The 13,481-nt window shown below is 33.9% G+C and overlaps 2 protein-coding genes across 3 annotated transcripts; both read left to right on the forward strand.

Moving 5' to 3' along the window:
- The first annotated feature begins 3,390 nt into the window (after positions 1-3,390).
- On the forward strand, positions 3,391-6,562 carry LOC25493835 (protein NEN1). Its single transcript, XM_013602466.3, has 6 exons — positions 3,391-3,795; positions 4,034-4,191; positions 4,769-4,815; positions 4,908-4,971; positions 5,383-6,068; positions 6,172-6,562. Exons 1-6 carry the CDS (start codon positions 3,507-3,509, stop codon positions 6,404-6,406), a joined length of 1,479 nt encoding a protein of 492 aa, XP_013457920.1. The 5' UTR covers positions 3,391-3,506; the 3' UTR covers positions 6,407-6,562.
- Positions 6,563-8,112: 1,550 nt separating this feature from the next.
- LOC25493836 (two-component response regulator-like APRR1) lies at positions 8,113-13,077 on the forward strand. 2 transcript variants are annotated; one of them, XR_003011090.2, is made up of 8 exons: positions 8,113-8,654; positions 9,663-9,824; positions 9,936-10,069; positions 10,569-10,760; positions 10,910-11,012; positions 11,245-11,298; positions 11,481-12,669; positions 12,895-13,077. XR_003011090.2 is itself a non-coding variant. In XM_013602467.3 (7 exons), exons 1-7 carry the CDS (start codon positions 8,480-8,482, stop codon positions 12,416-12,418), a joined length of 1,758 nt encoding a protein of 585 aa, XP_013457921.1. In that variant the 5' UTR covers positions 8,113-8,479; the 3' UTR covers positions 12,419-12,868. The 2 variants fall into 2 exon arrangements, 1 of the variants encoding a protein (XP_013457921.1); XM_013602467.3 differs by lacking the exon at positions 12,895-13,077 and having other exon boundaries at positions 11,481-12,868.
- Positions 13,078-13,481: the final 404 nt, after the last annotated feature.

The following is a 13,481-nucleotide window of genomic DNA, read 5'->3' on the forward strand; positions in this document are numbered from 1 at the left end:
TCCATTCTGACAGAAGCATTCCAAAGACAATTACATATCAGCCACCAAAACAAATCTGAAACTGAAAGTAAAAATCATCAACATAAAAAGCAAGAGATTGACCGCCATTGATACCTTTCTCGTTCTTGAATAATTGAGGAGAGGGCGATCAAGATGTGACCTAAAAATTGGAAAAAGCGTCATGCAGAAGCTCATAATTTTACAGGTAGAGTTCTGCAGCACTTGACAACCTCTTTAAGCCTTGTTTGCTCACCGGAGTTTCAATCACATCTGTATTGCTTGAAAAATCACCATATTACAATGCTCCGATAACCAAATATTATCAGAAAAATATACATATATACATGCCTAAATACAAACGAAAATAATGGGTTATAGCACAGGTATTACCACTATCGGATCCTTAGCAGACTCACTACAAAGTAGCAAACATTTTCAATTTGATCTCCAAAATTCTGAACCGAACATTGTAGGTAGCATAACAGCTAGCCCCCTCAACAAAAAAAAAATGGTGTATTAAAATCAGAAAACGGTAGTAACAACGCAGGTGATGATAAAAAAAAAAATTATACTTGCATGCTCAATGGTATAACACATCAACAGGGTAAATTAAGTTTTAGTAAGTAAGATTATAAATTTACAATAGTAAATTAATCAGCTGTCTCTTAGAATGCTTGAAAGTAGTATGGCTGCACGGAGAAACAAAGCGATACAACGATGAAACTAATAACGGAGACTTTGCAAATTTATTTAAGTATATAGATGCTTATAGTATGGTGTGTTTGTTTCAACGAAATAAATTACATTCATTGGAATGACATTTCTAGGAATAATATTTCAATGAATAACATTCTTACTCATGTGTTTGATAAAAATTTAAATTTTCTAAAAATGTTTGAGAAATTATTTAATTAAAAAAATAAATATGAGTGGTGGTGAGAATTTATAGTAAGTTGAGTTTTTTTTTTTTTTTATTCTCGTAGGAATGTAAGATTCCCATCCTTTAAGCATGAGAATAACAATAGAAGAAATTATGCGTAAATAATATAAATAATATTTCTGGTATCAAATTTTCAAAACTTAAAACAAACATTAAAATGTTGCAATTTCAATCTCACATTTCCGATAATCATATTACAATCTTAAAACAACACACTCTTAAATTGAATAATGAGATTTGCATGGAAAAACCAACAATTAATATATGTTAAATAATTAAATTAAATTGTTTGTCACAAGTAAAGGTTTTGGGCGAGAAGATTTCATTCGGATGCTAATCAACATTTTAATAAAATATTACAAATTTTGTTTCAATTTTTTTTTTTTTTACACCTTTACTACAATTACAACAAAAGCTACATTTTATAATGAAACTTTTTCAGAAATGGCTCGGTAAATTAATTAGCTGCCCCCGAGACTACTTGAAATTTTGTCTCTATAGAGAAACAAAGTGATGTTGGATTAGAATCTCAATCTACAATGTTTTGGCCACATTGAATAAACAGTAATATGTCTAATAAGAAACACTATCACATCAACAAAAAATGTCTAAAAAATTAGATAAGGGGCCAAAACATTTTTTAAATCTTTTCAATATATTTATTTTACTTCTAAATATTTTTGTATTGTTATTTTTGTGTTGTTGCGATGAACATTCATTCATACATGAAAATGTCCATAAGTGGATAAAAGGTTTGTTGGGCCATGCTAGGGAAATTTTGACTCACTGCTGCTGAAAATGTGATGGATGTTGTAAGGCTAGAGCTAATTTAACATTAAAATATCCTTCATTTGGCTCAGTTTTTGGTCTATACTTCCTCCGCTTTTAAATCTATGCAAAAATTTAAATGTATTTGATTTAAATTTGGACTAAATACATTTGACTTTTTGTTTATATTTAAGGCCGAAGGAAGTAGTATATCAATGAAATCTTACATGTCGTTTATGGCGTCTTCACGGCTAATCAATCACACATTTCTCCCGACCCTAGTGTCTTTTGCACATCCACCCCACAATGATTTCTGATCCGACATGCATCGAGGATCGTATAAAGATTACAACTTACTGAGAACCACATTGTCGAAGATCGAGAAAAGATTCCTCAATTTAAATGAATAGACGAATAAGGATCACATTATTTCAGTGTATATGTAACATGAGATATTATTTTAGAATGAATAAGTCCCAAATAAATTAAACCTAAAATAAAGAAAATGATTAAAAACATAATCAAGCTTTCTAAGTTATTGGATGATTATACAATAAAGTTAGAATCCACTTATGATTTTCTTGAGCAAAGACTTCAACCAAGTCATTGCACTTAACTTATATGTTGATGACACATTGCATTTGTTTTTTGTTACACAATATGATGTATTAAGTTATATAAATGAGTAGACCATATCTTAAAAAATATCAAAAAATGAGATGAGAAACCAAAATTCAAAAACAAATTAAATTGGAGGACCAAAATTTCATTTAAAAAATAAAGAGATTAAAAGTGCATTTAAAATTGTTAAAAATAGCTAGCCACACTCTTATCAATTTTCACAACCTTGACAAAACAATATGATCAAATGATCATTTTCCAACAATGATCAAAGGGATAATTGCTATCTAGGTTATACCAAGGGATCTTTTTTATGCTTTACTGGGTTCCCTACGAGGCTTGTACCTATTTACCAAACGTGCCGCAAGCTCCTTCACAAAGCAAAGTATAACTAACAATAACTAACACCATTTTCATTCAAAAGCAAATACGTAAAGAAACAGTGCAAGAACTAATTGCCTTCTAATTTAGTTTAAGTTTAACATTTCATGAAATGGGGGGTATAATGGTATATACCTAGCTTGCATCTATAATCAACCTCACAAACGGGTTTGTAATAACTTGCGTGATTGGCGTAAATAGCCCAAATGACAAAACAAACCCACACGACACAAACCAATTCTATGTGTTATCATCTTACAATGTTTGTATTTTTTTTAGTAAACCATCAAATTGATCTATGTTTTTGTAAGTCATTCTTAAATTAATAACTATTAATATTAGTCTTTGCTTTTGCCAAAAGTTTTTCTATTAATTCTTTTGTTATGTGACAAAAACATGTCTAATTAAAAATCTTTTGATAATATTTCAAAATAATCATTGTTTTTATCAAAAAATTTTTTGATTAAGTGTCTTGTCATGTGATAAAAATATAAGGACAGGAATCTAATTGAAAAACATTTCACAAAGACATAAATTATTTTAAAATATTAATAAAGTCAACAACTAATTTAAAAACACATGGACTAAATTGATATTTTATTCATGTTTTTTTTTCTTTTCTTTTTTCCTTTTTCACTTTCGACCCTATCCTATAAATTAACGTCGTTGCCGCGTTTAAACAAATAAATAAAATCTTTTAAGTACACATCAATCAATCAAAGTACATACCTTAGCCAAGTACATTTCCTAGTACAGAACATTTCTGAATTCTTGTAACTGATTTCAATTTCGAAAAATGGGTTCTCTTCCTCTCAGCGATGACCGATCAGAAATTGTATTCTTCGACGTAGAAACCACCGTTCCGACCCGACCAGGTCAGGGTTTTGCCATTTTGGAATTCGGAGCCATTCTGGTTTGTCCAAGGAAGTTGACGGAGCTTCGAAACTACTCAACTTTGGTCCGACCCTCCGAACTTTCACTCATCACTCCGTTATCGGAGCGATGTAACGGAATCAACGCTGAAGCTGTTTCCAACGCTCCTACCTTTGTTGATATTGCTCACTCTGTTTATGACCTTCTCCATGGTTCGTTTCATTTTTCATTTATCTTTTCTTTTAAATGTTGGGGTTTTTGATGTTAGGGTCTCTGTAGCACCGGCACTTCTAATGGAAATCGTCTATTGTGTCAGATTTTGGGCATGTGATTACATTCAACTATGCAATTTTTTTTTGCAAATTATTACATTTATAGGTGTTGACGTGTTAGTGTTATGTCTGGTGTTGTGTCAATGGGTTAGGGTTAATGGTGTTGAATTTTGTGCAGGGAGGATTTGGGCGGGTCATAATATTATTAGATTTGATTGTGTTCGGATTAGAGATGCTTTTGCTGCTATTAAACAGCCACCGCCTGAACCCAAGGGTTTGATTGACTCTTTGGTTTTGTTGACTCAAAAGTTTGGAAGAAGAGCTGGTAACATGAAGGTATCATTTTCTACATAGGCTTGTAGTTATATGCTTATTACATTCATAGGGCATTTGAAATTGAATTAACAAGTACTTGATTAAACTCTTATTATTCAATAAGAGAATATGCATGAACTGCTTTTCTAATTTAAGAGAAAATGAGAGGAAATTCTTAAAAACAGTTTATGAATATCATTTTTATAAAGCTCTATTCAATACTTATTTACATGTAAGATATGATGCGAGTCAAAAGTTCTTCCAAATGGAAATGGATACCTTACAATTGAGATATTCCTGCATTCACGTTGTCAATGCATTGGTGACCATTGGATTCGGATCGGATAGTTCACAAAATATTCAGATTTTTATTCATTTTGAAAATAAATAAATACTGAGCTTGAAATCTGGACTATCTGATCCTTGATTCAACGGTCACTGATGTACTGAATGCTTGAATTCTGGGTGTCCAGATTTATCCCTCCGAATGTTCCCTTGGATGCAAACTAGAGCATTACAGCTTTTGGGAATGAAGGTTTGTTCATTATGGCAGCATCTGTAAATTTTAAGTTACAATTTGCGATGTTGTTCACTGCAGATGGCTACTCTTGCTACCTATTTTGGTCTTGGGCAGCAGACACACAGGTAATTGAGCCCGTAAAAAGCTTATATCCCTTGCATTCCAGTCATCTTCTAAATTCAATATCCTTTTGCTTATGTTTTGTTTGCATCTTCAGGAGCTTAGATGATGTTCGGATGAATCTTGAAGTCCTCAAATACTGTGCAACAGTTCTATTCTTGGTAATTCAAAATGTCCTTTTTAAGTCTTTGCAAACAACTACTCATCCATTGTTGTAGAGACGATTCATATTAGTTGATACAGTTTTATGCTTTCTCAAATCATAAGTAAGAAATAAAACCAGACTCTTTGTTAACTTGATGTCAGTTCATCACCATTCTAATTACTTTTAGAAAGAAAAAACTTGTGGCTACATTGAGTCTCTAAACCTGATGTGTGTTTGGTAGAAGTAGAACACAGTCGAGTTTTTGTCATTTTTGTTTTTTTGATAAAATTCAGAAACAACACTCTTTGTTTAGTTCATATTTTGCTCATTTGACTTAAAAAACTTTCCTTCCAGATATTATTTAGTATTCTATGGAACTAGTTGAGGACCTATGGTGAAAATGATGATAACATCTTTGTCTTTACAGGAGTCAAGTCTCCCAGATATATTCACTGAAAATTGTTGGGTTTCACCAAATGCTGTTACAAGAAGTCGCAGTAATGGGAAATCACGGCCAGAAGGGGGTTTGTTGGTATCATCTCCTGAAACTGAAACTCAAGATAAAAATCATCCAATCCTTTCTCTTGCAACAAGCAGCACAGAAATCGCTGTTTCAAATGCTGCAGATACCTTTAGCTTCCGTGAGCTTCAGAACGAAATTAATAGAGAATCCATTAGGACAGATGTAGCCATGGATGACAAATCCATACAATATTCACCTGGTTCAGCAGCCTCATCTTCTGTGCATCAGGCTGGCAGCAGCTCTATTGCTGTTTTAGAGCCCGATTTTTTATCAATATCTTCTATTGATGCATCTCTTGTTCCATCTTATTATGGCAGTCAAAGGATAGAATTACATCATGAAGGTTTCCCATTTCAGCTTCATTGTTCTGGTTTGAAAGTGCGGTTTGGAATAAACACAAAGTTTGTTGATAGTGCTGGCCGGCCACGGTTAAACTTTGTGGTTGATCCATCACCAAGTTTATGTAATGTTCTTGATGCATGTGACAATGTTGCACGTAAGTTATCCTCGGAATCTGGTAGCAGCTCTGATTGGAGGCCAGTTGTTATTAGGAAAGAGGGCTTCTTCAACTATCCTACTATCAGATTGCAGTAAGTTCTTGACCTGTACACATGTATGCTTGCACACACACACACACACATATTTATTTGATTAATGAAAATTTCTCTGACATTCGTGACATATGCATTACAGTATACCTACAGCAGTGTGCGAAGAGATTGCCATTTACGCAACAGAAATATATCAAAAAGAATCATCTGGATCTGTGCAAAGGCTTCTCTTCAGCAAGTTTGATGCTGCAGAACTTGATTCCTTGTTCAAGCCTGGGACGTTTGTTGATGCAGCCTTCTCCTTAGATCTGTATGACTATCATCAGAATGCAGGGATTAAATTGGTTGCCAAGAAATTAACCATTCATTGCAACTAGAAGGAAGAATAGATTGAAGCGTAGATTAGATGGTACATACCTCATGCCATCAGGATTGATAGATTAACCATTGTTTATATTGCAAAGATTATATTTCATTGTAGTATTTTAATTTATGTTCACATTTATAAATTTTCTGGTTATTCATGGATGACATCTGCTCAACTCCATATAGATGTAGGACTACAAGGATAAACCTCCTTTCTTGTGGGAAACGAATAAATACAAAAATAACATGAGATTATTAATTAATTTCAATGACCGATAATTATTGAATTGAAGGCCTGCTAATAACTGAAAAATGCGATTTAGAACTAGACTAATAATACAATGGGTGATATTTCTTATCAAAGGTGTGATAATATTAAAGGAAAGTATAGTGGACTTCTTATATTGTATCCCCGTGAGCTTAGCTCAGTTGGTAGGGATATTGTATATTATATGCAGGAGCTGAGGTTCGAACCCCAGACACTCCACTTCTCCACAATTTAATTGTGTGAGCTTTAGCCACTAGGCTACTTGACAAAAAAAAGGAAAGTATAGTGGACTTCTTTTTCAGCACAGTTTCTTCAAACACATCTCAAATAAACTCTGTTCTTTTATTTTCTGAGTAACATCGTAAGTTTGATAAAAAAAGTATTAGAATAACTAACTAGTGTGACTAATACTGTTACATAGTATCTAATACACATCACATTATGAGTAAATGACAAGCACAGATTTAGCAAAAAAAACATGCTTAGTGAACTATAGCTCCTGTAGACCTTGACATTAGGCAATGAGAAATGTTATTTGGAAAATGATTTTGTAGTACAACACAGTGTATGTATAGTATATAATATAGGTACAGTGTTGTTAACTTTTAAATGTTCGATTAACATTTTTAGGTGTGAATTATGTTCAATAAGTCTTAGTTGTGATTATTATTATGTAATATAATTCTGTACTGCACCATAAGCCATTAAGCCTAGCTTATACACTAACAACTGTGACATACCATTTGTACTTATTCATAAAGAAAACAGTATATAATTAGTAAATTTCTTTTGTAAGTGGGTTGACATATGAGAATGGGATGGCACGTGTCAAAAATTGTTTGGTAGAGAGCAATGCATCCAACAGAAAATGAAAGAAAGATATTTTGGAAGTGGATTCTCCGCGTTCACCTGGGACCAACTACTTTTAGTGCTTGTTTTGTATTACAACTATATTTTGATTTCGAGAAATTCACATTGATATCAAACAAATACCTAGTCTTTGAATCTAGTTTATATTTTGCGACGTAGTTTAAACGTATTTTATTTTCGTAAAAAAAAAATGGTCATGTTAATTCAATGATTGAGATTTTCTATAGGATTTACAGTAGATGTTAGCCATTTGATCTAAAAATTTACTCTCAAGATCATTTTAACAAAAGATACACTTAATTTAAACAGTTCAATCTTCAATTAACGACCAAAATTTAAAACTGCATGTATTTATTACAACAACGACCGTAGGTTGGATTATCTATTGCGTACAAATGCATGATTGGTCAACTAGATATTTTGGGATATTTTGGCTGAGATTAGATCAATGGCTCCATTGCATAGAATTGGCATGAATGAGGAAGATCTTTGATTGAAGTTGAAGTGACGTGGCCAGCTATCTATCTCTAACAAAATATCCTAACTTCAACCCACAGCCACACCCACTATTACTAAATATCTATTTCTCTTTCTTTTTTCACTTTTTCTCTCTTTTTTCTTTCCACGTCATTTCCCTTTTGCTATCTTACACCCCCATCTTCCCCTCTTTATTCCTTTTCAGCGCACGTTAGTCCCCCCACCCTTTGCAAATTTCCCAATCTCACAAACCCCATTTTCCTTTCCAATTTTCATCCTTTTGGGTCCCCAAAAATTTGATTTTTTTTTCCTTAGCTGTTAGATTTTTGGATAAATTTGATGATGAGAATAGCTTATGAATTTCATACATCTAGTTAATTAAGGGTTTGTGTGAAAAATTTGATTTTGGATGGAGGTTAGGTTGTTACATTGAGTTGTGTGTAGTTTAGGTTAAAGGGGTTGATTTGAGATGGATACTGAAGAACTTATTGATTTAAACAGTAAAGAGCTTAATTGTGGTGGAAATAATAGCAAGAGTGGTGATGGATTCATTGATAGGAGTAAAGTTAGGATTTTGCTGTGTGATAGTGATTCCAAGAGTTCAGAAGAGGTTTTTACTCTTCTTATTAATTGCTCTTATCAGGGTAAGAAATTCACCCTTCCTTATTTTTTTTGGCTATGTGAATTTTTTTCTTGTGCTAAATCCTTAATTATATATCAAATTTTGCTTTGTTATAAGGGTGTAGTGTGAGTGAGGTTGAGTTTTCTAAATTCATTAGAGTATTATTCGATTAGGTAGAAAAACAAACATGTTAGCATATTGTTATTTTGTAAGCCAGATTAAAATTTCATCTGGCTATAAATTGATGCCTTCTTGTTGTGGAGATATGGCCTATTTAGATTGACTTATTTGAACTTATCTACCGGCATAACCACATGTGATATTGTTTGAGAGAGCTTATGGAAACAACTGATATCATGTCCATGAGCTGTTTTCAGCTTATTTCCATAAGCTTTATAGGACAGTTTATGAAAACAATTTATAGCTTATATGAGAATAATTTGATTTGATTTTATCTTTTGTTATAGAAATAGTTTATACATAAGTTCTTATATGATAAGGGCTTATAGCATAAACCCTTAACTAAGCTGTTTATCCAAATATGACCTTATTTACTTGATTCTGTTCTCTGCCTAAGTATTTGTGCTCATTGGCTGGTTGAAATTATCAAATTTGTTTTTCCCGTTTGATGCATACGCATGTTTGTTCAAGGTGTACATGAAACATTATTCCAAGAGGAGTATTTAGCTTCCATAAGCTAGACTTAATTAAGCCTGCGCAAGGAACTTGCTTACTTCAACTTTGAGAACCATGAATAGTGTGGATTTTTCTCGAGTTTTCATGAATTTCGAAATTCAATTTTATCTGTAAGAATCAACGCCTAGAAGTATGAACTTGTGCAATATTTTCCCCTGTGGAGCAACCTCTCCCTTCCTTTTCAATTCCAAGAACGAAAATTACTTTACATGTAATGGTTTCATTAAGTTCTTCCTATTCGTGGAGACAGTCTGGCTTGTATGATTTAATGTTTCTCTGATTCTTCAAATATTCTCTGAAGATATATAAACTATGGATTTTTCATGCTTCACAGTTACGTCTGTAAAATCCGCACGGCAAGTGATTGATGCATTGAATGCGGAAGGACAATATATAGATATCATACTAGCGGAAGTTGACCTTCCAATCAAAAAGGGAATGAAGATGTTGAAGTACATAGCACGGGATAAAGAACTGCGCCGAATCCCTATTATAAGTAAGCTTTAGTTCTTTGTTTTCATAAGGAACTTGTAAGACTAATTGTTTTAGGCAAATTATATTATGTTCTTTGTCAACGTTATTTTCTTATTTTTTATTTTTGGTTTAGTGATGTCTGCACAAGATGAGGTATCAATTGTTGTTAAGTGCTTGAGGCTCGGAGCAGCAGACTATCTAGTAAAGCCTTTACGTACTAATGAACTATTAAATTTGTGGACCCACATGTGGAGAAGGAGACGCATGGTATGTATTGTACTACATATTTAAGGATGTCGGCTACTTGTGTTTATTTGTACTATTTTTTCTTTTCCCATTTGTTCTTAAACTTCACCCGATGATTGTAAATCCATTTTCAATTAAAAGCAGATTTCATGCACAAACACACATTCACATGTACTAACCATAAATGAAATATATAAATAATGTTGGGGTAGCGTCTCCCCTTTACTCTTGTTTGATTCTTTATTATGCATGTGCAATTGTGTATCTCCATTTCGCTTCTTTTCCGATCTGGATTTTTTGTGAACATTTCCTTATCTTATTCTTCCTTGTCTTCTTGTACGTTTTGGTCTGTTGTATCCTTGCCCCTTTTAATCTTGTGTTACACGCGCATTTGGCATATCTCCACTCCATTGCACATCCACATTACATTGTTCTTTTAATTTCCAATGCAATGCATAGCTTTTATATTCTCAAATGGAACTTGAAATGGTTTTTTTTTTTTAATCTATTATTATGACAGCTTGGACTTATAGAGAACAACATCTTGAATTATGATTTTGATCTGGTAGCATCAGACCCTAGTGATGCCAATACAAACAGTGCCACCTTCTTCTCTGATGACACAGACGACAAGTCCAAAAGAAGCAATAATCCCGAGGCTGGAATTTCAATCCAACAAGAACAGGCGGAAATTTCAATCCAACAAGAAGAGGTGAATGTTAATTGCTTTGGAAATTATTTCAGTGTGTTGACTTTAATATCAGCATGGTTCACACTCTCATATATTGCTTTCCAAAAAGGCATATCGATTATGATGGTATGGTCGAGATTGTGCTATATAACTCACGTATACTTTTTCAGGCTAGTATTGCCACTGCTGCTGCTGTTATTGAGGAGCATCCATATGTTCATGTATCAGAATATCAGCCTGATGTACCTGGAATTAGTGATCGAAGAAGAACAGGTAGACTCCTTTTCCTTTGAAGAATACAATTTCGTGCACAGCTAGTTGTTTCCTGTAGTTGCATTAGACAACTTGTATGATAGATATATGCCAAATTATTATTAACTTCGATTTTTTCCTATCCTTTGTTGCCTTCTAGTAGCCAATTTTCTGTTATATCATATCTTCTATTCAATTTAAAGAAAACTAATTAAGTGCTTTTGTTCATGCTTTGCTGTTGCTTATTATACAGGTTCTTCAGCACCGCATCCGCCGTGCAACAGAGTTACAAATAGTAGCTTTGATGGTAGTTTGCACATCTTATTTTTCCTTCTGTAGCTTCATTTTTTAATTATGAAAATGACTTCAGTCTAGAAGGGATAGTTAAGTTCCTCAAGCTGAATAAAATTTACTGATGCGAGAACCCATTGTCATTTTCATTATTTTGCCTCTGATCCTACATAATTTTGTAAAACATTTTTTCATCAGGTCCGAAGAAGAGTGAACTTAGAATTGGAGAATCATCAGCCTTTTTCACTTATGTCAAAGCAACAACAATGAAGAGAAACTTGGAAGAGATTGCTCATTTAGACAATAGCGGTACATTACTAGTGAGGGTGGAAGATATGAATCAAGCATGTTCTCAACAAGGGGGTAATGACCTTATAAGACATGAAAATGGAGAAACGATTGAAAGCCATTCACAAGATGACTTACCTAGAAGCAATAGTATCCCCGATTCTTTCTCTGTTGAGAGATCGTGTACCCCACCTGCATCAATGGAGGTTTCACAGCAAAATAGTAATCACAAGGAAAAACATCCACAAGGGGTGGTTCATCCAAGAAATGGAAGTTATGGTTCTGAGCTCAACCAATCGGGCATGCCTGCCCAACATGCTTATCCGTATTATATGCCAGGAGTTGCTAATCATGTTATGATGCAGTCAGCAACGCATATGTATCAAAAGAATATCCAGAACCTTCAGAGTCATGTTAGTTCATCTATGATTTCCCAGTACAATCAACTTCCCCAATGTCCACCTCATGCAACTGGGATGGCACCCTACCCATATTTTCCCATGAGTATTTGTTTACAAACCGGTCAGGTTTCTACAGTTCATCCATGGCCGTCATTAGGAAGTTCAACTTCATGTGAAGCAAACTTAAGAAAAGTTGATAGGAGAGAAGCAGCATTGATGAAGTTTAGACAGAAAAGAAAAGAGCGTTGCTTCGATAAGAAAATTAGGTACGTCAATCGGAAACAACTTGCAGAAAGGCGGCCTCGTGTTAGGGGACAGTTTGTCAGGAAGTTGAATGGTATTAATGTGGATCTAAATGGACAACCTGCTTCCACCGACTATGACGATGAGGATGAAGAGGAGGAAGAAAACAATGACACCAGAGATTCCTCTCCTAAGGATGCTTGAGAAGGTCAATTTGCCTCTGTCCCATTAATTCCTCCCTGCACTAAAATTGTCCTATGCAGGACTTGCCTCTGATCCTTGCTTTGATGGAAAGTTATTGTATTCGCTTTAGTTGACGAGCGCGTGCCTTTGATTAAAATGCTGATCCAATTCCACTGGGCACCCTCATCCTGTGGAGTTCAGACAAACTCTTGCTTGGTCTCTTTTGAATATCACTTCTTCAAATGATTCATCCTACTGAGCTCTTGCAGAAGGTGAACCTCCTGCTGGCTATGTCCAATGAGTTTAAAAGTTTTACACTTATGTTTAATTGGAACTGTTTGGAGCAGGCTGTGGTTTTCATAAATATAAATATGTCAGACACCTTTAAGTTGTCCCAAAAAATGAGTTTTTTGTCAAACAAAATTCACAATCAGTCAAAGCATTTCCCCCTCCCTTATATTCTTTCTAGAATTTCTCATTACTCTTGAAATTTTCAGGGGGCTCTTTCAGCAAAACAAAATAAAGAACAGGGTTGTAAAAGATACAGATGCAGGCTACATGTAATTCCCTGGGGCTTAAAATCGTTTTTAACCCCTGTAATATCTGTCTAATATTCATTTTGGACTTTTAGTTGTTATGTAATCCTTATTAGAGGCATTCAAATCAATTGTACATACCAATGAGACTAAAATAAAACAACGTTAAAACCAAAATGGGGGTTGGTGGCTCAACTGGTTGGAACTAAGGGAAACGGAGTTGGACTTGGAGGTCCTAAGTTCAAACCCAAACGGAGGGTTTAGGAGCGGAAGAGAGGGGATGGTTTACTTTTCATAATCTTTTTAAATTATGTACACTACGAAATGTTTTTAAAAAGTTAACATATTAAAATGATAAACGATCATATAATACTTCAATCACACTTAATTTATTTTACATATTATATAGTCCGTAATTTAAAAAAGAAAAGTAAACCATCTCCTCTCTTCCCCTCCTAAACTCTCAATTCAAACACACCCTAACTTAAATGAAGGGAAATGACCTCTACCCTTCCATCATCTTATTTTCCTTTTTTTTTTTTTTTTTT

Source organism: Medicago truncatula, chromosome 4 (assembly GCF_003473485.1).
Source record: "Medicago truncatula cultivar Jemalong A17 chromosome 4, MtrunA17r5.0-ANR, whole genome shotgun sequence".
Lineage (NCBI taxonomy): Eukaryota > Viridiplantae > Streptophyta > Magnoliopsida > Fabales > Fabaceae > Medicago > Medicago truncatula.